General features: G+C 40.9%; 1 protein-coding gene across 2 annotated transcripts in view; it reads right to left on the bottom strand.

Moving 5' to 3' along the window:
* ARID5B (AT-rich interaction domain 5B) overlaps window positions 1-25,448 on the bottom strand; it is a 190,342-nt gene that overhangs the window by 85,234 nt on the left and 79,660 nt on the right. For both annotated transcript variants that reach the window (XM_024115632.3, XM_024115633.3), the window contains one exon: window positions 11,615-11,845. In XM_024115632.3, coding sequence (XP_023971400.1) covers window positions 11,615-11,845 — 231 coding nt within the window. The remainder of the gene's footprint in view (window positions 1-11,614; window positions 11,846-25,448) is intronic.

Raw genomic sequence — 25,448 nt, 5'->3', positions numbered from 1 at the left:
ATCATTATTGTATAGGAATGCAAGAGATTTCTGTGCATTAATTTTGTATCCTGCTACTTTACCAAATTCATTGATAAGCTCTAGTAGTTTTCTGGTAGCATCTTTAGGATTCTCTATGTATAGTATCATGTCATTTGCAATCACTGACAGCCTTACTTCCTCTTTTCCGATTTGGATTCCTTTTATTTCTTTTTCTCCTCTGATTGCTGTGGCTAAAACCTCCAAAACTATGTTGAATAATAGTGGTGAGAGTAGACAAACTTGTCTTGTTCCTGATCTTAGAGGAAATGGTTTCAGTTTTTCACCATTGAGAACAATGTTCCGCCACCATTCCTTGACGTCCACGATGAATTCTGATATCTGAACGTGAGAGGTGGGAACGTGGATGCACTAACTTCTGGATACAGGCTACCATTTGCCCTAACTTAAGGATGCTCCTCGAATTCCTCAGAAATAGCAACTTCGAGGTGGTGCAGACTCCAGGGACTGTTAAGCTTCGTAACAAGTGAACAATCTTCAACCAAAGACATTGACCAATTTATGAAGACTGTTCCTCTAGTTTGAAAAGGTGAGTAAATGTTGAGAGAAACCTGGTTGCTTTGAGCTAGACATGTTCCCTTGAGAATTAAATCAACTGGCAATGAGCTAAAGTTTAAAGCCTGAGGTCAAGAAATACTTGACTCTAAGGAAGGTGATAAGATAGATGATGGAGATTTGAAGCCCTCTGGAATCTAGCAGAATTTTTATATTATTTCCACAAGCATATGTTGTTACAAAGATGAGTATGGCATGATTCTTACCACACCCCAGGAGCTTAGAATCTAGTGAAGAGAAACGCAGTTGACGCTGGTAACTTTAATACCAAGCAGAAGGAAAAATTAACTTTGGAAAAGCACTGAGTAACACAAAAGGGATAAGGAACAAAGTGTCCAAGATGATCATTCTGAAGCTACTCGTTCAGCCTAGAAGCAGCCCTTTAAACAGCCAGGAAATCAAGCAGGCACCTCGCTCCTTTACCCGCTGCTGCGAGGCTCGTGCAGCCCTCTCTCTCTTATACACCCAAAGAAACATTTCCAATTAAATAAGAGACACATTGATTTTTCCTCCAAGAGGTTTCCTCTGGGTCTTAACCACAATGGGGCCTGTGAGAGAAGGACTCAGGAGCACGTGAGTCCTCAGGGGAAGGTGACATCTTCTAGGAGGAAAAAAAAGTTCTGCTCGTTGAGGCTGTTTTTTTGTCTACGCTGAAAGCTAAAAATGGCAGAGGAAAAAAACCTCATTCTCTGAGCTTCAAAGTCCATAGTATTTTCCACCTCCTCACCTGAAATAACTTCCTCCTTTCTGAATCCCTCAAGGTCCAGCTGAAGATCCACTTCCTCTAAGAGGCCTCCCTGACCTCTGGGCCCTCTTTCATGCATCTTTGAACTCCAGTGGCACCTAGACTTTGACCTTCTCAGTTCGCCCTTCACAGACGGCCCGGCAGCCTCCGTGAGATGGCAGAGCTTTCCCATTTGCAAAGCTTCACGATATCATCTCTTTGAACGCCTAAGTAACTCCAGACTCTTAGCTCCATGCTCCTCTCACTTTGTGGTGGAAAAGTGTGCCCACGGTGGTCAGCAAACTGGGAAGGGGGCAGTACAACTCACACGTCAGCAGCATGTTAGGCCTGTGACCCTGCAGCCACCATGCGACCCTAAGGTTGCTCATGGGTCAAAGGCAGGATTGTTAAAAGGATCACAGATAATAGTGGCAGTGACCACTGCTCTATGGTTTATCTCAACCACCTTGATTTGTAAGTGCCTTGAGAACAGAGACCAAAATTCCAACAACGCCTGGAGCTCTGCCTTCAACAGAGTTGGTGCTCAGTGAATGCGTGGATAAGCACCGAAGAAGCATCAGAACGCACAGCCTTCTTCTGCCCAAGTCCCACGTTCTTTCGTCCTCCAAGATGGCGACTGGATAGCCAGAAAGGCAGTTCAGAGAGGAGTCTCAGGGAGAGAATTTCTAGGCAACTTCCAAAGGGAGCATAAAGCCCAGGTGATGGAATCAAGGCCCACGCCAGCCAGCAATGAGGAGATTTCCTGAGCAGGCAGCACAGCTAGCTCCTTTGCCAAGAGCTTGGCTACTCAGCGTCCTTTGAAAACCCATTTCCAAATCATGGCAAATGAAGTTTAATTTTAAAAAGGGAAATGATTTATGTGCTACAGGAATAAAGAAGTGACAGAAGCAGGAAAGCTTGCATACATTTCATTTTTTGAAATTAAACCTATAATTTTTTCATTAAAAAAAAGGATGCCAAGTTGGGAAAGCCAATGCACTCTAAGCAGAAAATTACAGAGAGGTGTATAATGAAAGTCCTGTCAGCATCGCAATCCCATGCCTTAAAAAGAGTCCAGGAGAACACAGGCTAGTTTACTACTGCTCCCTTCAACTTCTAAAGAGTTCCAGCTCTTAAAGGGCTCGATATTCACATCTGCTTCTCTGATGAAGTGGGAAGCCGCTGGGAGATTTGAGCAGGGAAATGGTCATTCTGACTGCTGTCTTGAAAAGAGACCAAAGGACAGCAAGGGCTGAAGCAGGGAGACCGGTGTAACACAGACAAGAGAAGATGCTGGCCTCCGAGTTTCTTGATCCAATCCAACGGTTTTCATATTTTGAATCTTTACCACCATTCCTTGCTAAACCACTCCAACACACACCAATCCCTCTAAATCCTACAGGACCTATTTTACATTGATCAGCTAGAGACCTGGTGGTCAGTTATCCGTTTCCTGTCAGCCTGATGATTTCCGGAAATCTGACAGATCTTTCCGAGCAGGGACCAAGGTGAGAGGCACGCAGGTATAATGGTTAAGAGTCACACTGTCTAGGTTCAAGTCCTGGTTTTACCACTTGCTAGCTGTGTCATGCTGCTGTGCTTAAGTGTCCTCATCTGTAAAATGGCAGAGAGCAATGCTATTGATACACAGGATGCAAGTATCCGCTCATTCATGTAACCGATATTTATTATACAACTACTATGTGCCAAGTATTGTCTGGTTCCCAAGCACATGGTTGTGAAAAGACAGGAGACTTCCTTGCTCTGAGAGAGCTTACATACAGTATGGGTGGGGAGGAGGCACACAGACTAAAACATGTCAAGAGACAAATACAGGCGTTCATTTCCTATAGGGATGAGTGATATAGGAAGATAATGATACACTGGGTGATGGGAGAGAGCCAGATTTGTGGAAGAGGGAAGGTCAGAGAAGACTTCTCTGGGGAGGAGGCATTTGAGCTGAGGCTGGAATGACGAGAAGAAGCCAGGCCCATGGTATCTGTGGAAACACATTCCAGGCAGAAGGACAAACAAACAAGTATTTCTGGAATGAATGGATGTCGAATGAGTTTCAGTAGCAAATGATACCTCATTTTCCCTAGGAGTCTGTATAGGTATGAAACGATTCTGTGCATGTTTTTTGAGGAACCACTGTGGATCTCATATGTGGTTAAGGTAGTACTGGGTGGTGCAAGAGGTACAAGAAGATTCTGTTAACATGAGTACTTAAGTAGTACTTGCCATATTCCATCTAAGTGCTTTAAGTGATTAACTCATTTAATCTTCACAACAACCCTGTGAGGTATGGTCTATACCTAGGAGGTATGGTCATGGCTATCCCCCATTTTGCTAATACCCTTCCCACATGCTACACTGTAAGATCCTTAAGAGTAGGGAACTTTTCTGTCTTGTCCACAAGTGCATGCACAGGCACCACTTGCTGCACTGTAGGTATTGAATAGATATCGGTGAAACACAGGAGTGGATATGGGCATACTGTGTATCAGACAACATCCTGGGCCCTACGCATCCCCAGAGAGCCTCACCCAAAGTCCAAGGAACTTAAATCAATCCAGTTTCCCTGACAGGATAGAATGAAGGAGTTTAGAGAGAATCTTCATTCATCAAGAAGATTTTAAAAATCAAATGAACACAGACTTACTCGGGACCTCATTCCACCAAGCCTACCCCTAACCAGCCTGTGATTTTTCAATGACCTGGCTCCTTCCTGTAGAGAGAGAGAGAGAGAGAGAGAGAGAGAGAGAGAGAGAGAGTGTGTGTGCGCGCGCGCGCGTTTTAACTGATAAAAATATCTGTTTCACCCTGGGGAGGAATATGTTGATCTTGCTAAAGTAATAGGATATAACTTTCTTGCTTTTCTCCATAAAATCCTAGGTGAAATATTAGCCAATATAGACACAAATCCTTTCTTCCGGGGTGAACAGAGTGTGTTGAACCCATGAGTCCAAATAGTTTCTAATAACCTATGGAGTCCACTCAGCTACAAAAGGTCAATGACCTGGCTCCTTCCTGTAGAGAGAGAGAGAGACAGAGAGAGAGAGAGAGAGAGACAGAGAGAGAGAGAGAGAGAGAGAGAGAGAGAGAGAGAGAGAGAGAGAGAGAGAGAGAGTGTGTGTGCGCGCGCGCGCGTTTTAACTGATAAAAATATCTGTTTCACCCTGGAGAGGAATATGTTGATCTTGCTAAAGTAATAGGATATAACTTTCTTGCTTTTCTCCATAAAATCCTAGGTGAAATATTAGCCAATATAGACACAAATCCTTTCTTCCGGGGTGAACAGAGTGTGTTGAACCCATGAGTCCAAATAGTTTCTAATAACCTATGGAGTCCACTCAGCTACAAAAGGAGTCCAGAGTTATTTTCAAATACATTTTAAGTTCTAAAAACAGAAGAGAAATCCACTAATCCTACCCACTTCATATATCACGACTCTGTAAATTAATTTACAGTAGCAACATAAAAATTCTTTTTATTAACCCCCAAAAGGGTTGGCACCCTAGCTTCCAACGCCTCTGCCCAAGGAGGCCTGTTCTCCACTCCTCTTTGCGTCTCGCTGTCCTGGAAGCCAAAGCCCTATGTCCACCCTTCCATGTACTCTAGAGCACATCCCACACACCTCTACCAGCAGACGTACCGCGGTTTGGTTGACTATGTGGTATGATGAACTTAACATTCTCTCTGGCCCTGCTTTGGTAGCTACATGGAATAAAGAGCAGGTACCAGGAGTGGTCATGGTTAGACCATCCTCTAATGATAAACAGAACCTCTAGAAAAATTCCAAGACAAAGCAGTCCTCCAAGCGAGATCTCTGAAGGTGAAGGTCTCCTGCAGAAACAGCAATGTACAAGAAGCACAACTCCTTTGCCACTCGGCTTCAGTTAAAGAGAAACATCTGCCTTGTTATCATTTGGGAGGTGGGTAAGGCACCGCAGGCAGGCAGGCAGGCAGGCAGGCAGGCAGGGGAAGCCTGAATGTGGACAGGGGCCAGGAACAAAGCCATCAGATCATCGAAATCCACTGAGACCATGAAACCTACTTTGGCAAGAAAAAAATGTTTACTCACTTACAAATTCCCATGATCTTTAACAAAACAACTGTCTTTCCTTTCATTTCCAGCAAAACATGTGATGTTTAGAGGGGAAGAGGCAGTGTCGTCCAGCTCGTCCTTTACACTTCAAAATAATTTTACAGGTCCTGAGTTTTCTTTCATAAAATGTCAAGGTTTCATCCCCTCTTCTGTTTCCCTCCCTCCCTTTGCTTTTTCTTCTTTTGTCTATAATGTCATTATTTTACCCCACAGGAAAACGGAAAGTTCAGGGCAGAGTCTGAAAAGCGTCTTTAAAACATACTGTAAAAAGTAGAAAACTATTCTTTTCCATTAAGGTTCCAGTAAGAGCCCCAGAGCCTTAGGAAAACGGTTCCTTTATTATTCAAAGAGGAAGATGGGTTTAGATGACTACGTACAAGTTGTCTGAGGCCTAAGACTCCAACAGAAACAACAGAGAATCTTCATTTATCAAGAGAATTAAAAAAAAAAAAATCAAGTCAATACAAATTTTTTCTGAGCCCAACAAGTGGGCTGTTACGACTGGATTTTAAAGATGGGACAAGTGAGGGCTTCCCTGGTGGCGCAGTGGTTGCGCGTCCGCCTGCCGATGCGGGGGAACCGAGTTCGCGCCCCGGTCTGGGAGGATCCCACGTGCCGCGGAGCGGCTGGGCCCGTGGGCCATGGCTGCTGAGCCTGCGCGTCCGGAGCCTGTGCCCCACAACGGGAGAGGCCACAACAGGGGGAGGCCCACATACCACAAAAAAAAAAAAAAAAGATGGGACAAGTGAGGGGCCTTACGTCACTTGCCCAGAGCACAGCAGATCAGACGGTTAAGCCTTGATTAAACCGGGGCTATGTGCCTATAAGCCTAGCACTCTTTTTATTCAATACTGTAACATGTTACCCCGCAGCCCCTCAGCAGAAGCTATGTCTAAATATTGATGTAGCCAACTTCTCCCCGAGGATCAGGGTTCACGGTGTTCTCCATATAGCCCAAACACCAAGATGACGGTCCCTCTCATCTCCGTTCTGTTCGGGTGATTTACCACATCCTTCCTTTAACCTCATCCCACTCCTTGGTCAAGAAGCCCATGCACACACGCACACGTGCACACACCATCTGCCAAGGAACTTAGAAGCATGACTTCTTATGTCTCTCTGCAATTCAAAACTCAAACCAAAATAAACCACACTTTTATTAATTTTTTAACCAACCGTATCTTCATCCATTTAGCCTCACCCACCTTTAAAAACTGATTTCACCTCATTTACGCGGGGTCTGCCTCACATCTCTGATAGAAGCCAATACCTTAAAGTTATCCATTTATCTACCATACTGGGGGTGCCTCTGTTTGGATTTAGCTGTCAACACCTCACACATGTGAAATCAATTTGTGTGATATTAATGTAAACACTGTGCATTACAAACTGGTGGACATTTTATTGTTCTAACAGAAAAAACAGACAAAATGTTTGCAGGTGTGTGTTTTCTCTACAGCACAGACAATAACACACTATAAATGACAGTATGTGTTTTACAAAAGGATCATCACATTATAAAAAAGAGGTAAAAGTAAGGTGGGGGGGCTGTCAGAGAACGTCTATGCTAGCAGATTCTGACAGGACAGGGGTGGGCAGGAATTATACGTAGGGTAAAGATTTTTATGAAAAAAAATTGCCATTCATGTCACTTTCCCCTCATTGTTATTATAACCTCATTTCCTAACTGCATGTGCAAGACAACCAGTTTTCATAATGCTTTAGTGCGGAGTCCATTGCTTTAGTTTCAAAAATAGTCAACTCTCTTGTGCTAAGAAAACAGCACGTTGCCTTTCAGAGCGTTGTAACTGACAAGATGAAAGAATGCGGGCAGGATGTTGAGGCTGAAGCTTTTCAATCACCTAACATTAATACGATTCAATTTATGCTTATGTCATAGGTTTAGACATTGTGCTGCACTGTAAGCAAGGAAGGGACTTGAATAAAATACACTGAAGAAAGCAGATGGTATGCTATCAAAACCCTTCAAGCCTAAAATAACCTTTCCCAAGTAAGGAGAATAGTTAATTAAAACCAGGATATATTTACTCTATGCTGAATATCTCAATGTAAATAAAAATCAAAATGACACTACTGTCATGTGGGACTAAATGATGAAATTTCATCTATTCTCTTTTTCTTTCATAGTTTCTAATCAAACTTTTCATTAAACAGCATCATAAAATTCCATGGAGAATTTATTTACAGGGACTCGTCGCAGATTTAAAAGCCTTACTTTTATTGTTCAATTAAATTTGTTATTCAGTGGACGACATTAAAGCAATGGGAAAGGGGTGGGGTGTCTGAGCAGCTGGGCAAGGTTGTCACACGAGCAAAGTCCACTTTCGGAGATGAACCTGGGGAATGGGAGTAAGCTGGATGGCACACAGAGGAAACGAGGGGACATCCCTGCTCGAGAAAGCAAGCCCAGATCCGTTCCAAAGCCACGGCCAGGGTTTGTCCCAGCCCGGGTCCACCGACTCACATTCATGTCCTACTGGTAGAGCGGGCATCAGGCCATTTATAAATCCCACCCAGAGAGCACTGCCTCCTGAGGGTGCTGATTAAGGGCAAACAAATCTAAGAGAGACCCACAGCTGACCCAGGGCAAAGGCAGCCATTCTTAATGGAGTCTGGACCTGAATTTTTATTTTTATTTATTTATTTATTTATTTTTTTCCGGTATGCGGGCCTCTCACTGTTGTGGCCTCTCCCGTTGTGGAGCGCAGGCTCCGGACGCACAGGCTCAGCGGCCATGGCTCACGGGCCCAGCCGCTCCGCGGCACGTGGGATCTTCCCGGACCGGGGCACGAACCCGTGTCCCCTGCATCGGCAGGCGGACTCTCAACCACTGCGCCATCAGGGAAGCCCTGGACCTGAATTTTTAAATGATCTAGGTATTTCCAAAACTTTTCTAATATCCTACCTATTTTTATTTTTAAAAAATTTTTATTGGAGTAGAGTTGATTTACAATGTGGTGTTAGTTTCAGGTGTACAGCAAAGTGAATCAGTTATGCATATACATGTATCCACTCTTTTTTTTTTTTTTTAAGACTCCTTTCCCATACAGGCCATTACAGAGTGTTGAGTAGAGTTCCCTGTGCTCTACAGCAGGTTATTATTAGTTATCTATTTTACATATAGCAGTGTGTATATGTCAATCCCAACCTCCCAATTTATCCCTCCCCTTCCCGCCGCTTCTCCCTATTTTTAAAAACCAGATCTAGCTCTGCCTTTCCATGAGGCTTTCCCTGACCCCTCGCCATGATATGACCATCCTCTCCGGCCAGGCCACCTCCTGCATGCCCCCAGCTCACTGTGAAATGCCTACTGCACGTGCCTTCTACAACACTCACCCAATACTTACTTCATCACTGACTTTCCTGTAACATGAGTTAACCTTTCAGGTGTGTTAATCCTGTCTTCCCCAATTAGATTTTAAATCCTCAAAACAAGCAAGGACTGTGTTTTATTTATTTTTGGAACACCCCCCCCCCCACCCTCACTCCGTAACCCCATTTAATAAAAGAAAGCAAAAGATATATTAGTTAATAAAATAAACATTATTTAATCATAGGAAAGCAGACACTGTCCTTTAGAGAAGGGCCTTGGAGGTATTTTATGGCAATTTATGAATTTCATGTGTCAAAGGCGTAGCTGCTAAATGCTATGCACTCTTTGCCATCAGCTCCACCATTCATCCACCTGGTGATATGGCTAATAAAATTTGATTTTTACAGCCTAGGCATACTGTTACCTAAATTACATCTGACCAATTAATGAAGTCACCAAACGTGTGGTACAGAATATATACTGTGCAGAAAATTCATCTGTGGGCCCCCCGGCACTGGCGGTAATCTGACAGAAGTGTTTCAGTCATCTGGCAGTGTTTAATATTAGGAACATTTGTTTAATGCCAGTCACTAATTAAATTTATGTTCTTCCACCAACTGTTGGTTGGAGAAACCCAACCCCGTGTTTCAACAAACCCTTTAACCCATGTTGATTTCAAATATAACCAGTTGGAGGTTTAAAAGGAATTTCTCTGGAAATTGAGATGTATGACCAGAAGTGCAAGGTGGGGGAGGGATGTTGGTGAACGTGTTCAGATTGGGTCAGAATAAGCTTTTTTTCTGTTCACTTACTAAAATGAAACCCTGTAAGAAGTCCCAACTATCTGAAGTATAAACTTAACTAAAAAAATCTGATATCCTAATTTTTTAGACTAGCCATCTAGAAGCTCTTTAAAGGTACCTTTATTCCAAAAGAAAGCTTCCACTTTAAGAGGCTGGAGAAGAAAAACAGCATTAAAATTAGCTATACCAGAAGAAGATTCCAGAAAACATTCAAAAGTCAGATGCTTGTGTTTGTGAGAACATTTAAAACTAATTTAGTAACTCTTAAACAACCATTGTGATCGCTGTTAAACTGGAACTTCTATTACCAATTCTAGATACAACAGCTTTGAAACTCCATGACTAATAACTCTTAAATCAGCCAAAAAGGTTAAAACATTTTTTCATTATATTACACTGTGAAACTCTAATTTAGAATACTCTTAAATGAGGGAAAGCATTTTTTCAGTTCTATTTTGTTTCAGGAACTTAGAGACCTCTTGAGCAGCAAGCAGGACAGAGAAACCCTTTGTCCTGGGAGTAGGGGCTAGAGATGAAAAACTCAAAAGAGAAGGATTGAAAAGGGAAGATTTATAAATGTTGATCTGAAAAGAGAGTATGTTTTTAAAAAGTATTAGATACATTCATCTACTTGAATAAAAAGGTTATTTGAACATTAAGAACGATAAGAAAATCATAACTTGCATAAACACTATTACTCTCTTATAGACCGATAAGCCAGAGTTGTGAAAGGCACCTGGAAAAAGTTTGTAACAAAAAAAGTCATGTCTAATAAACTTAGGTCCCCTTCCTCTCTTTTCTCCCTTCGTTCTTGGATCGAGATGAGCCATCTGGTCACCTTACCCTCATCTGCCCACACACCTACTTACAATACCCCCGCAGCAGCTCCAGGGCTGCTGGAGTTGTGAACGATCAGACTGGAGAGGCCACCGTGGACCCCCAAACCACGGTGAGGCCTGTAACGGCTGGGCGGAATAATCTGAACCTGAATAATCCGCAAAATTAGGCATCCTCGGAAAGACATTACCCAACAGAATCAAGGAATGTTCTGCCCCAAGGGACCCCGTCATACTCTCTAGGCCAGGGGTCTCCACTGCGCCCGCACCCAGATACCCACACGGGAGCCAGCGTGGCTCAGTCATCACCCCGCTCACTCTACGGTGGTGATTCCCAGAGAAGGGAGAGGGTGAGAGTTGGGGGTGTCTTTGCCTCTGTAAGTACAGGAACTGCCAGGCGACACGTGTACTAGATGACGTGCCCCCAGGGTATTCTGATGTCCCTGGCCAGCCTACTGAGAACCACTGATATGATCCAATCTCTTCAAGAAAGAGATGAGAAAGTGAAGATGTGAGAGATGTGATTTTATCTTGCCTCCAGTCTTTCACGGCATCATGAAAGGTCTCCTAAACTTAGGATGTGCTCTCTTCTCCTTCCTTTCTATCTACAGAGATCTCATGACCAATCAGCTGAACAGAGATGCAGATACAGATATGTGTGCACATATCCATCTTTGATGGGCACAGTGTATAAAGATATATGTATATGACAAAATTAAGGGGCATGCGGATCTATTATTTATCTAGATCTATCTATCTATATCTATTTACCTTATGATACTGAAGTGGTTAAACGGGTGTGTTTTTTTTTTAAACTGGTGAATTTTTATAGCTCCTTATACCACTGAAAAGGAAGTGATCAGTTAAATGAAGAAAATCAGTATCTGAATAGCCGAGCCCTTTTAAGAAGCAACTAGCATAAAAGCTTCCTGTCCTATAAAGTCCAATTTCAAGGTTGACCAAGCAACTCCAGACTCTGTCTTGAACAACAAATTCTAAAGAATAATCCTGGGCCCTGGTACACACAGGCTGCCAAGTAGGCAATGACGTCTTATGCCGCAATCACTGGGGGGAGGGGAGGGGTGGGTGGCACGCTGGGCTTGTCAAAGTAAGCCCCGTTCCCCATCGCTGCTCTTCGCAAGAACTGAAAACAGCCAGACACACACGCACAAGTTTCATGTAGGAAAAAAAAAAAAAAAAAAAAAAAAGACTCACCAAACTCATCGCATATGCTCTCATTTTCTATGAGAGTTGGGTGGTCAAAGGTGTCCCGACAGTACAGGATCTGAGGGTTCTTGCTGACCACTGCGATGCCCCCCAGGGCCAACGCAAACTGGTCCGTGAGGATGGAAGACGGCGTATCCTGGATGCGTTTCAGCATCGAGCGGTAGCGGCAGTACTGAGGGTAGCTGAGAACTATGACGTTCGTTTCTTCCTCGGCCTCCCCTAGACAAACGAGAAAACACTTCCATTACCCTTTTCCCTCCAACACGGAACTGTCGTGGCCCTGGCATCATTTCAGTGACCACCTCGGGTTTTGTACTAAAAATCGAGTCTTCAAATAGACTCTTGTATCAGTTTATCTTTAGCACAGCTCGGCTACTGCCAGCATCCTCTCAGCACCATCACCCCTCCAGCTCCATGAAAAAGCCTCAGGCAGAGAAAAGGAAAAGAGTGCGATGGATAACCCCACAGACAGATTACGCAATGTTCAGGTCACCGGCAAGCAGCAGAACCAGAAAACTGTCTTGAAAGAATCTGATGTATATACATATTTTAAGCATTAAAGGCATCACCGTAGGAAGAAAAATCAGAATTTTGTTGAGCTTCTTTATACTTCTTTCCACAGTTTGGTATTGCTTTTATTTTGGATTATGTCCTCTTTCAGCGCTTAAAGACCCTGTAAAGGTCATGTGGCCCCAGAGCGATGTCCGTGGGTCTAAAGAGCATCATCATCTGCTCTGGTGGTTGTTAGTTTTGCTCAATGAATATTTCTCATTCTCTTTATGGTCCTGTGGAAAGGCCGTACTTCCCTGCCCACTGAGGACAAACGGCTGTGTGACTCCTTCTGGCCAATGAAATATGGCAGTAGTGGGCGGCTACTTTAAGAGCCAGTGTACAATGGACCACACTCTCTCCCTCCCTTCATTCTGGACATCTGTAATGTTTCAGACAGTGGCTACTCTGCCAGTCTTGGTCTTGAGTGAGGATAACACGGAGCAAAGCCCCTGGTTGGTCCTAAATGGATGTATAAACATAAGCACTTGTTGTTTCAAGTGAGACTGTGATTTGGAGGTTGTTTTGCAGCATGATCTACTTCAATGTGACTGATACATCCACCTTCCCCGTCCTCCCCCCAACCCATACCCCCTATCTTCTAACGTTTCTCAGATCCATCTGGTAACTTAGCACAACGCAGAGGACCACACTGAGAGGACTCCCCAGGCATCTTTGTGAGAGCTCCATCAGAACCAACTTAACTCAGGAGAACGTTTCAGCAACTTTAATGAAACTCCCTCTTACAATGATCTTAATGCTTATTTACACCTCACCATATTAAGTGCTCATTTACAAAACCCAGATTCTGCATGGATGAATCCTTCCTTCATCTTAAGCTTGAGAAATGGCACCCCCTCCCTTCGGTATCCTGCCACCTGCACAACGTCAAGCTGAATTTAGGCTCCATGACCCAGTTTGCCATCACTCTCTATAACCACATCATCAGGGCATTTGTAAGCAATTCCCAGATATGTCAGTTGCTTAACCAAAGGGAAAACACTCAATATTTCAAGCCTTTACCATGCTGCAGGGAACTGCACAAAACAGTTGTTAAGGATACCAACACTGTCGTGGCCATCTGGTAAACTGTGGGGGACGAATGAGTAAGGACAGAACATAATGATGGAACATAACCAGTACCAAAGGAAGGTGTGCATGTGACCTTTTCAGAGAGGAGGCCATTACCCAGATGTATTTCTAATTACGTTCACTTAGTTCCTCAGGCTGGAGGCTTCTTCGAGAATGGAGACGTTTAGCTGCTTTCCAGATGACATCTTTTAACGGTTTACGTTGCTTAGACTCCTGCCTGGCTTGTGGGTAGCGACTTCATCAGCTGGTACACTTAATTAAAAGGAAATATGTCTACGTTGAAAGCAAGTCCCCAGTGAAAAGTAGTTTTGAGATGCTGATCTATGTCCCAAGACATGCCAATTTGAGATTTTTACAGCAGATCAAGACACTAGTTCGCACTTTGGGATCAAATCTGTGCTTTCTATAGAGTTAAAGCAAAAAAATGTTTTAGTGGAAATATCCTAACCTAACATCATCAGAACTCCTGAGTGTCTAAGTACTACGGGAAGAAGCAGCCCATAATGTGTCAATTGCATCATTACACTCTATTTGTCCACGATGACCAAGATTTGTCCAAGATCGTCCAAGATGAGAGACAGGGGTATAACCATGAACTCTCAGGACTTATTTCAGCATGCTCAGCCCCTAATGCCATCTCCTGTACACAGTAAATACTGTTCAAATATCCGCTGATTCCAAATCTCTCGGCTTTCTGCAATGGGTGGGGGATGGCAGGAAGCTGTACTAGTTTCTCTGAGAATTCTTGAATGAAATGGAGAAAGTCATGCTTCTCAGGCTGAATAAAGGTGAAAAAATGAATGCTTCAGAGTTAGCTTTATAGCAGAAGATGTCACCTGGACTCATGGGACCACCTCACTTCCTTCCTATCCCTTCATTCTCCTTCTGTTTTTCTCTGACCATTTTTCGTGATGATGCCATCTCTAGTTTCTTCTTAATTCTCTATTCTGGATGAAATCAGCCCCCTGGCTACGTTCTGTGCTTAGAAATGACTTTTTTTTTTTTTTTTTAACTCCACCTCATCCTTCAAACATTTATCCCTGTTTCATCAGGCAGTTTCCAAAACACTAACCAACCCATGTGCTCCTGCTCTTTCTGACAGAAAAAAAAAAGCAAATTCCACGACCCCAAGTCATGGAAACACATGCTATGATGTCCATTCATTCTGGAGACAGTATCTCTAAGAATGCTCCCAGGACCCCCCGCATCAGAATCACAGAGCGGGGTGTAAAGAGGCAGACTCTGGGGCCCCAATGAGAACCTCTGACTCAGAATCCCTAAGGTTGGGGCCCAGAAATTTATATATATATATATATATATATATTTTTTTTTTTTTGTGGCACGCGGGCCTCTCACTGTTGTGGCCTCTCCCTTTGCAGAGCACAGGCTCCGGACACGCAGGCCCAGCGGCCATGGCTCACGGGCCCAGCCGCTCCGCGGCATGTGGGATCCTCCCAGACCGGGGCACGAACCCGTGTCCCCTGCATCGGCAGGCGAACTCTCAAACACTGCGCCACCAGGGAAGCCCCAGAAATTTATATTTTTAACAAGCTTCCAGGTAGTTCATGCACATTAAACTTTGAAAACACTACCTGAGTTTTACTTACAGTTATTTATTCAGTTGGGCTTTGATCGCTCTCCTCTCTCTCTCTCTCTCTCTATATATATATATAAATACTTTTTTTTCTTTTTTTCCTGTTTTCAGGTATATGCTTCTATCCAAAACCCCAATGTACCTGAAACAGAATACAGGACCAAATTCCCTTCTCCTTGCCACTTTCCCAGGACTGTTACAGGTATCACAGAAGACAGCGAATGTAAAAAAGCTCTCTTAACCCAAAATATGAGGAATGAAGGAACTGTTTACTTGTTTAGGAAGCAGAGCAAAAATACTACTGCAATTTCTGGTGCTCATAATAAAACATTAAAATTTACAAAGGCCTTTCACATGGCATATCTTTTGTTTGTTTGTTTCTCACAATCCTATTAGTAGCATGACAACCTGTTAATTAATATTCCCTGACTTAGAGACGGGAAAGGTGAGGTACAGACACCCAAGTGACTAGTCCAGGATCTCAAAGAACTAGAAAGTGATGGAGGTGAGACTATAACCCAATCTTTTAACTCCAAGTTTGATGAGCTTTTCATTATGACAAAATGTCACTAATAATAATAATAACAACAACATTCCTTAGGGTAATATCTTGATTTCTTTTCCTATATGGGTGTGGCTGAAATAAAATATTTTTCCTTTGACATATGATTATTATTGTTGTTGTTACGGCTATGGAAGAGATTTAACTAATTTACAATATTATGGATGAGGAGGGTGGTCTTTGATTAAGTAAAATATGAGACATCTGTTTCATCAAGAACTGCTGAATTCAGCCAGTTATAAGCCAGAATTCTTCTACTCTGGTTAAGTTGACGGGTTCTTATTTTGGAACACTGAAATTCCCATTGTAACGATTTAACATTATTGACACACCTTTCATGTTTATCAGCTTTCTACTTTCTATCCACATGATAGGAAATAAAGTCAACTCTAGGCTGTGCAAGCCTAGAACCCCTGCCCCTCACTGAGAGCTTACAGGCACAGCTGGGACCTGGTCTAATGTGGCAGTGCTTAGTGATTCCAAAAAAAAAAAATTATTATCACTTTGTTGCTTATTAGCAGAACCATCCATTTGGACCAGAATTTTGGCATTGTTTGGACAGAGGCAAATTTCCAACCTTTCAATTAGATATTCCCAGAGGAGCTGCCTTTAATATTTACAAAAGCAGAGAAAGTCCATGAGACCCTCAGGACTCCTGTGAAGAGGTTAACAAGCATTCTAGGTGAGAGTCAAGAGAAAATCCAGAGTAAAGGTGAGATCTGGAAGAACAAACAATTCATCTAGGTCAAACTTTCCCTGAGTGAAGATACCCTGGATCTCTTCTTTGGAGTTTAGGCAGAAGTTTCTTGAACCGAAGAAACTTTTATTTTATTTTTTTCAAGGCAAAGTATGGTCACCTTAACATGAAAGGTATGTACCAGGTCTAAAATTCTATGATCTGATAACTTCCTCCTAAGCCTTTACATTAACTTCTTCCTAATACAGCTACAAAAATATTAAATTGTTCAACAGCTGTCATATTTTATTTTGCCCTAGTACACTAAGAAACAAATAAAGCCAAACAACCTTTCAAGAATTCTTAAATTCCTCAGCTACTTCTTTCCTCCTATGCATTTCATACACACACAAATACTCCTATGCAAAGTTACGCATGAAACGAGGGCTGACAGTAAACGCTGTGTAGGACATCTCTCTCTACCCAATTCATAATAGGTCTAGCAGATAAATCTAAGAATGAATAAAGAGTGGATAAATTGCACATTTGTTTAGCAAGAGACAAACAAAGTGTTCCTGGAACAAAGATTTTCTTTCAGCCACACCCACATAGGAAAAGAAATCAAAGCATTACCCTAAGGAATCTTTCTCTAACACACTCTAGTTGGTTGGGTTATATATACATTACTTGATTTCTGTCAACAGAAAATGACCAGCAATAAATTACTGGTACCAAAGACTGAAATTTCAAACCATAATTATGATATTCTATTAAAACGTCATCCTGTTCCACAAATCCCCCTCCACCAAAAAAAAAAAAAAAAGTGTGCCTATTTTAAAATGAAATATTCAAAGGGAATGAGTCCCCGAATTACTAAACCTTGTTTCAACTTCAGTGAAAAGAACTTTGCCTATTAAAAGTTCATACCTAAAGTACACTGCTTGTAATGCTCAACCAAAATTACTCTAATCCTGCACTTATATCATAATTACACGTTTTGTTAACCTCTCTCAATGTCAATTTTTCACTTATTTATATGTTTTCAAAGTTCAAAACAGAATTCCACCGAGAAACTGTAATTATAACGTGAGACTCCACCCAAGCTTTTCAAACAGTAACTGTATACCATTGCTTTAATCCTCAGCGTTGGGCTGGGAGCTGGGAGAAGGTGGGGGGAGATGGTAAGAGCAGGCATTCATTCTGAATAGCACGTTGCTCAAATCGTCTTTGTAAAAAGAGAGATGCATGAAATAGCAAACACAATGAATTAATGGAGCATTGACTTTCAAATATCCATAATGCTATTTTTTTAAATAGATAATGGTGGCCAAATGCACAGAAGGCTGAAAACATAAATTCCGGAGGAGAAATTTGCTTTTATCTCTTACACAACAATTTAGAAATGTAACTTTCTTTTTCATTCTGTGGGGAGGGAGGAGGGAAGGCTTGTTTCGGAAACATCACACTATTATGCTTACTGAAAACCACTATAATCTATTTCTAACATCACAGTAAGCTTAAAAAAAAAAAAAAACTTAAAAAACCCTCACACCAGGATTTTATAGAGCCTGGTGGAAAAAGTATGCATGTTCCTTCCTGCACCTAATTACCTCAACTGAAAAATCTGCCAAGTATTTTGCCCTTTAGTTCTCTTAATCGTATTAGGGCAAATGCATTTGGATGCCAATAGAAACAAACATTTAAAGATTTTCACTTAAAAGATTCCAAATATGTATGAAGGTTATGTTTGAGACACAATGTCCCTAGTCCTTCAAAGATGATATACAGTGTTCTTTTTTTTTCCCCCAAGCAAATATGAATTTGCTCATGTTATAAAACTTGATGTCTAGTTTTGAGACAATTTAAGTAAAATAATGTCAATATGAGAGGCTCTTACAATGATTTATGCTTCTTTCTGTTACTTTATTACATTAGACATTCCTTTCTCAAAGCTTTATACTTTTCACTGTGCTCCTAGCAACGACCCAAGGCAAAGCATCAACTTTATATACCTGGCACCATTCCAATTCTTACTGCTATTGACAATTATATTGAAGTTTCCATTTAATTGCTACTCTGTTGTGACACTGAATATTTGTCATAATTAGGCATTTCCTATTTTCCATCCATTCATTTTTGATTATTACTGAAAATGAAATTTTTTTATTCCAGAAAACCTAAGCATGAAAATTCTACAGATAAGAGTAGCTACAGCTGTTACTATCATTACCAACATTGTAACATGCAGCAAAAAAAAAAAAAAAAAAGAAAAAAAAAAAGAAAAGAATATAATTTCTCGGAAGGTAATTTTCCTTTCAGTCTAAGTGCTCTTATTCATCTTACAGTTACTCAATGATTTCCTGTTCTAATTACAGGACATTATACAGAAAGACGTTTGTAAAAGGAAAATGCAGCAGTGCATATGACTTAAATGGCCTGAATTCGTTGAAAGTGTTTAAAATTCACAGTTGTACATTAACTTTATCAATTCCTGATTACAATTCTGTGTAAACATGTAATGTGTCCCTACATCTCTCATAAGGCAGTCAACCTAGTACCCAAAGTTAGTACACATCAAAGGGGAAAATACAGTTGCAGTTAAACTGATGTTGAAGTTGGGGTGGGGGAAGATCAGTGTTTTGGGTTTTTTTTTCTCACCAAAGCCATTAAATTGGAGGCATGCCAAGATAAGGAGTGGAAAATATTAATAATAAAAATAAATTAAATGCCTGATTAAAAGGGAGAGAGAACAAGATTCCATCCAGAATAGAAATGAAAATGCCACAAACTATTTCATAAAAACATACTGTGACGTAAATTGCACATCAGTATTGCACGGCTGTGGTTATTTTGAGAAATGGTTTGTACTGTAAGTCAGCTGGTGCTGCCCCACCCTTAATGATTTTGTAAGTCTCTACACAGTAAGCAAGTGGCGCAGCCCTGAGATGGCTAAGACAGAAAACAGACCTGGCCAAACAGAACTGACAATAAAAAGATAATGTACTTTTAACATAACAGAACAAGAAGATTGGTTTTATTAACTAAAAAAAATCCTACTTTAAATGATCCCCAGCTTGCCATTTGTTTTGATAAATGGAAAGACAGATCTTCCCAGGATAGGCAACAAAAACATCACTGGAGAACTTATAAAAAGAGAATATGGGAAAATATGTCAGTGCATGGTTACAAACAGAACAAAGAATATTTCAAATGTAAAACCCAGGGTTTTAACCAGCTGTTTCCAAAAGCAAGCCACTTCAAATGGATGGACACACCAATATAAAAATACGTGTTAATATGTTAATATCAGCTTTTGCCCTACTACTGCTTCATCACTCAAAAAAAGGAGACAACAGAAAGCTAAACTAAAACCAAGCACTGCCATCACTTCAAGGAACAAATGAACCCTACTAGGAGGCAAAGCCGGCTCCACCACCAAGGGTCCTCCAAATGGTCACTGAATTCTAAGCTGAATTCAAGAGCCATATTAGATTTGTTCTAGAGAATTTTGTGTCTGATTCCCACATGGCTCATCTCAGCCAAATTTAAATGTCATACAAGACAGGGATTATGCAACAGGTGTATCTACTGGTGAGACCACATGGCTAGAATGACGCATAGGTAAAAGTGGTGACCACATCTTGGGTGTGATTCTAAGGGGCCTGACTTACCATAACCTGCCTCCCTTCCACAGGATTAACTGTTAAGCTACAGTCAACCATTCACTTTTAGTATCAATGCATTTCAGAGTCTGAAGAAGAAAATATAAAGAACCCTTGAGACCCCCTAGGACTCAGATCTTAGTCAAAATTTCTCCTACTCTAAAATTGTGTCAAAGAGATTAATTTATCCATTTCTTTATTTACTAGTGACCCAGGTAAAGCTATTATATTGGATTTGAACTTAGTTCAACTCAACCCTCTCTTGCTTTACAGGAAGCTACTACTAAGATCCAGTTAGCCCCTCTGGTACCATGACAAAGTTGCTATAAGAGAAGGAAACTTGACCATCATTAGCACAACTGGTCTTAAAAATCATATTAACTTCTGCCATCTTTCCCCTTAGAATATCTACACAGCTTTTTATTCTTATTTTGTAGCTTATGCCTCTGCCATCATTGCGAGAGTCTCAATTCCATTTCTGCAGCAGCCATGTAAGCCTTTGACATTTGAGAGACCCTCCTGAACCCCCAAACTCATGAATAAACCTAATTAAGGTGTGATACTGGACAGATCAAGAGCTGAATGATTAACTTCCACACATTAGTCTCTCAGCATGTAAGATCTGAATTTGTGCCTTAACAAAATGACATCACTATTTGTCATGACTTTCATGGACAAGATTATTTCACTAGTCAACACTGATCAAGCTAAATCTAGTCATTTCCAACATGGTTTGTATCAGGGGGAAAAATCTGTGTGTGTGGAGAACTAAACACCAAATGATGTAAGACTGATTAATATTGATTACCTAATGCTCAGCATTTTGAAGGCATTCTATACATCTATACATACATACATACATGTGTGTGTGTGTGTACATATACACTATATAACAGAATATATATCTGGAAATAATATTGTGTCATGGTATAGCTACTTTCATTAAAACTGTGTGGTCATTAAAAATACTAAAATCAAATAACATTTCAGGTCATGCAAAGATGCTTCTGTTATATTCAGTGAAAATAAGAAAAGTAAGAAATAATACATTCAGCCCCTTGTCTTTTGTTTAATAGCATTACTGAGGTATAATTCACATACTAGATAATTCATCCATTTAAAATGCACAAGCTTTTAGTATATTCACAGAGTTATGCATCTATCACTACAGTCAAATTTAGAACATTCTCATTATCCCAAAAGAAACCCTAAACCTCCTCACTCCCACATCTCTTTGCCCCTCACCAGTCCTAGGCAACCACTAATCTACTTTCTGCCTCTACAGATCTGCCTATTCTGGACATTTAATATAAATGGAATCATACAATATGCGGTTCTTTTTGACTGGCTCCTCTCAGTATAATGTTTTCAAGGTTCATACATATTGTAGAGCGTATCAGTATTTCATTTCCTTTTACTGCTAAATAATATTCCATTGTATGGACACACCACATTTTATTTATCCATTCCATCAAGAGATGAGACATCTGGGTTGTTTCCACTTTTTGGCTATTATGGATAATGCTGCAATCAACATTTGAGTAAAAGTTTTTGCATGGATATATGTTTTCATTTCTCTTGTGCATATACCTAGGAATGGAATTGATGGGTCATATGGTAATTCTGTGTTTGCCCTTTTGAGGAACTGTCAGACTGTTTTCCAACATGGCTGCACCATTTTACATTCTCTCCAATAGTGTATGAGGTTTCTGATATCCGCACATCCTCGCTAACACTTGTTATTATTTGTCTTTTTGATAGCCATCCTAGAAGGTGTGAAGTGGTATCCCATGTTGTCTTGTTTAATGCTTAAAAATCACTAATAATGGGGTTCAGCTAGGTTATGAGATTATCTGGGATTCTTATTTTCTCCTTTGTTTGCCTGCATTTTAACTGTGCAATATTTTTTTAAAGATGCGGACATCTGGCAAATTTATATGGAATTTCAAGAGATCTCAAGTAGTTAAGAAAGAACAAAGCTGGAGGACTTACACTTTCCTATTTCAAAACTTACCACAAAGCTACAGTAATCAAAGCAGTGTGGTAATGGCATAAGGGTCAAATGTGATTGACAGAATAGGGAGTCCAGAAATAAATTTTCAAATGTGTCAACAGGGTGCCAAGATCATTCAATGGGGAAAGGACAGTCTTTTCAACAAATGGTGTCAGGAAAACTAAATATTGATAGGAAAAGAATGCACTGGAACCCTTACCTCACACCACATACAAAAATTAACTTAAAATTGATGAAAGACTCAAATTTAAGAGCTAAAACTACCAAAAACAGGAGGAATCTTCATGACCTAGGATTTCACAATGGTTTCTTAAGCATGACACCAAAAGTGCAGGCAACAACAAGAACAAAAAAAGAGACAAATTGGACTTCATCAAAATTTGAAACTTTTGTGCACCAAAGGACACTATCAAGAAAGTGAAAAGACAACCCTCAGAATGGGAGAAAATATTTGCAAATCATATATCAAATAAAGGATTAATATCCAGAATATACAAATAGCTCCTACAACAAAAAGACAAACAACCCAACTTAAAGGGACTTGAATAGATATTTCTCCAAAGAAGTTATACAAATGACACATGAAAAAAATGCTCAACATCATTAGTCACTAGGGAAATACAAATCAAAACCATAATGAGATACTACTTCACACCTACTGGGATGGCTATTACTTTAAAAATAAATAAAACATGGGGCTTCCCTGGTGGCGCAGTGGTTGCGCGTCCGCCTGCCGATGCAGGGGAACCAGGTTCGCGCCCCAGTCTGGGAGGATCCCACATGCCGCGGAGCGGCTGGGCCCGTGAGTCATGGCCGCCGGGCCTGCGCGTCCGGAGCCTGTGCTCCACAATGGGAGAGGCCGCAGCAGAGGGAGGCCCGCATACCACACAAAAATAATAATAAATAAATAAATAAATAAATAAATAAATAAATAAAACAAAAACAATAAACTCCAAGTGTTGGTGAGGATGTGGAGAAATTGGAACCCTCATATATTGCTGGTGAGAATGTAAAATGTTTGTAGCTGCAGTGGGAAATAGTCTGGAAGTTCCTTAAAAAGTTACATATTGAATTACCATATGACCTAGTAATTCCACTCCTAGGTATATACCCCAAAGAATTGAAAACAAGAACTCAAACAGATACCTGTACATCAGTGTAACAGCAGCATTATTCACAAGAGCCAAAAAGTAGAAACAACTCAAGTGTCCAACAACAGATGAACAAATAAACAACGTGGTTATGCATACAACGGAATATTATTCAGCCATAAAAAGGAATGAAGTTCTGATACATGCTACAATATGGATGAACTCTGAAAATATTATGCTAGTGAAATAAGCCAGACAAAGGACAAATAATGTATGATTCTATTTATATGAAGTATCTAGAATAGGCAAATTCTTACAGAGAGTAGAACAGAGGTTGCCAGGGGCTGGGGCTGAGGATAGAGGCAAAGAATAAGGAGTTATTGCTTAATGGGTAAAGAGTTTCTGTTTATGATGATGAAAAAGCTGGAAATAGATACTGGTAATGGTTACACAAGACTGGGAATGTACTTAATGCCACTGAATTGTATGCTTAAAAATGGTTACAATGGTAAATGTTATGTACATGTATTTTACACAATTTTTAAAAAGAGGGGGCTCTCTGGCAAGGGTTATATTTTCCATGTGGATACATTCTTAATTGCTTCTTGAAAGAAAAAGAGGTGTCTCTCCAACCAGTAACTAAAATATAAACTCCTGGAGGGCACAGAATCAGTGTCCTAGTTTCTTGGTATCCCTCCTAGACCTTTGAAGGACCACTGACAAATGCAATTGCCTATAGAGAGTATCGCAGTCAACATCTGAACCTTCTGTCAAACAGTAAGAGCAGTCATGTCATTAGTTCACTCTAGGCTCTGGACCAGCAGCTCTTTCCGAAAGGCTGAAAGGATGTGGAGAAAGTTATCCACCAAACAGTGCTTTAGTCACTGGCTGGCATTAGATGATGGGGACTGAGGTTAGGCAGTCATCTCATTTTTGTGACTTAAAAAAAAATAATTGCACTGCTTGAGGAGTGTGTGGACCACCCTCAAAGAGCTGAGCCATCTCCAAACAACAGCATTGACTTCTGGGAGCTCACATCCTCATGTGACAAGAATTGCTTGGATTGCATTGTTTTCTTGCATATTATCATAGGCCTTCTGGAGTGGATTAACAAGGAGGGCAAAGGCTTCTTTCTTCTACCAGTGGCTCATCATGAATCAGGAGACTTCAAACTGGTGAACCCCTGGACCAAACCTGCATAGGCATGGGACAGATGCTCAACATCTGTGTCACTCACTACTCCACTCATCTGCCTGAGAGTGAGCCTGCACTCAATACAGCCAATCTCCTTTACCCATCTACTGCCCCTTAGTCGTCTTATGATCACTAAAGAGACAAATCACAGTACTGGTTTTGGAGAAGACTCCTTTATTGATATATTAAGGCATCATAAACCATGAGCTTTGATCTTTCTCTTTTTTCACATATTTCCGTTAAAGGAGAAGCTTGGCAGTAGTAACAGAGTACTTTGGCCTGCGTTGAGATGCTCTGAATTCAGAAAAGCCAGAGCAATAAAGGTTAATGAAGCTGATCCCTTTAAATGTAGCTGGAATGTTCTGCGAGGTTACCAGATTTTTAAAAATAAACTGCATAAAACCTAAGGATAAAAATTTTACATGATTTATATCAGAACTCTTGTACTTTAATAAATAGACTCTAACACTTCAGATTTTATCAAATGATATATATTTTATTCTAATTATAGTCAATCACCATCTTATTTCATTAAATATCATGTTTAACATTTTCTACTGCCTATTAACAAAAAATGCATGATAAAAATTTAAGTGTCCACTTAAAATTGGAAAAAGGCAAAAATATATTTTTTGAAAAACCTTTTACAGCAGGATTATTCAATAGAAACAATGTGAGCCAAGTATGTCATTAACATTTAAAAAAAAGTATGAAGCAAACAGGTGAAATTAATTTTAATAATCTATTTTATCTTTTTTAGCTCTAGTTTTTTACTATTAAAAGTAATAATCCAATGGACATTTTTGTCTCCCCCCTTTAATTGAGATATAATTGACGAGGTTCTTTGGTGGGGTTAATGGTCGACTCCGGGAGGGCTCATGCCAAGAGGTATTTCCCAGAACTTCTGCTGCCAGTGTCCTTGTCCCCGTGGTGAGCCACAGCCAACACCTGCCTCTGCAGGAGACCCTCCAACACTACCAACCATGTGGTTCACAGGGTCTTGGTGCTTCGGCTGGGTGTCAGGGCTGTGCCTCTGAGGTGGGAGAGCCGAGTTCAGGACATTGGTGCACCAGAGACCTCCCAGCTCCACGTAATATCAAACAGCAAAAGCTCTCCCAGAGATCTCCATCTCAGTGCTAAGACCCAGCTCCACTCAACGACCAGCAAGCTCCAGTGCTGGACACCCTATGCCAAACAACTAGCAAGATAGGAACACAACCCCACCCATTAGCAGACAGGCTGCCTAAAATCATAATAAGACCACAGACACTCCGAAACACACCACCAGATGCAGTCCTACCCACCAGAAAGACAAGATCCAGCCTCATCCACCAGAACACAGGCACCAGTCCCCTCCACCAGGAAGCCTACACAACCCACTGAACCAA

This window comes from Physeter macrocephalus, chromosome 20 (genome assembly GCF_002837175.3).
Source record: "Physeter macrocephalus isolate SW-GA chromosome 20, ASM283717v5, whole genome shotgun sequence".
In the NCBI taxonomy this organism is placed as follows: Eukaryota; Metazoa; Chordata; class Mammalia; order Artiodactyla; family Physeteridae; genus Physeter; species Physeter macrocephalus.
Note: the sequence above shows the minus strand (reverse complement) of the source record. Positions and strands in the feature narration are given on the sequence as shown.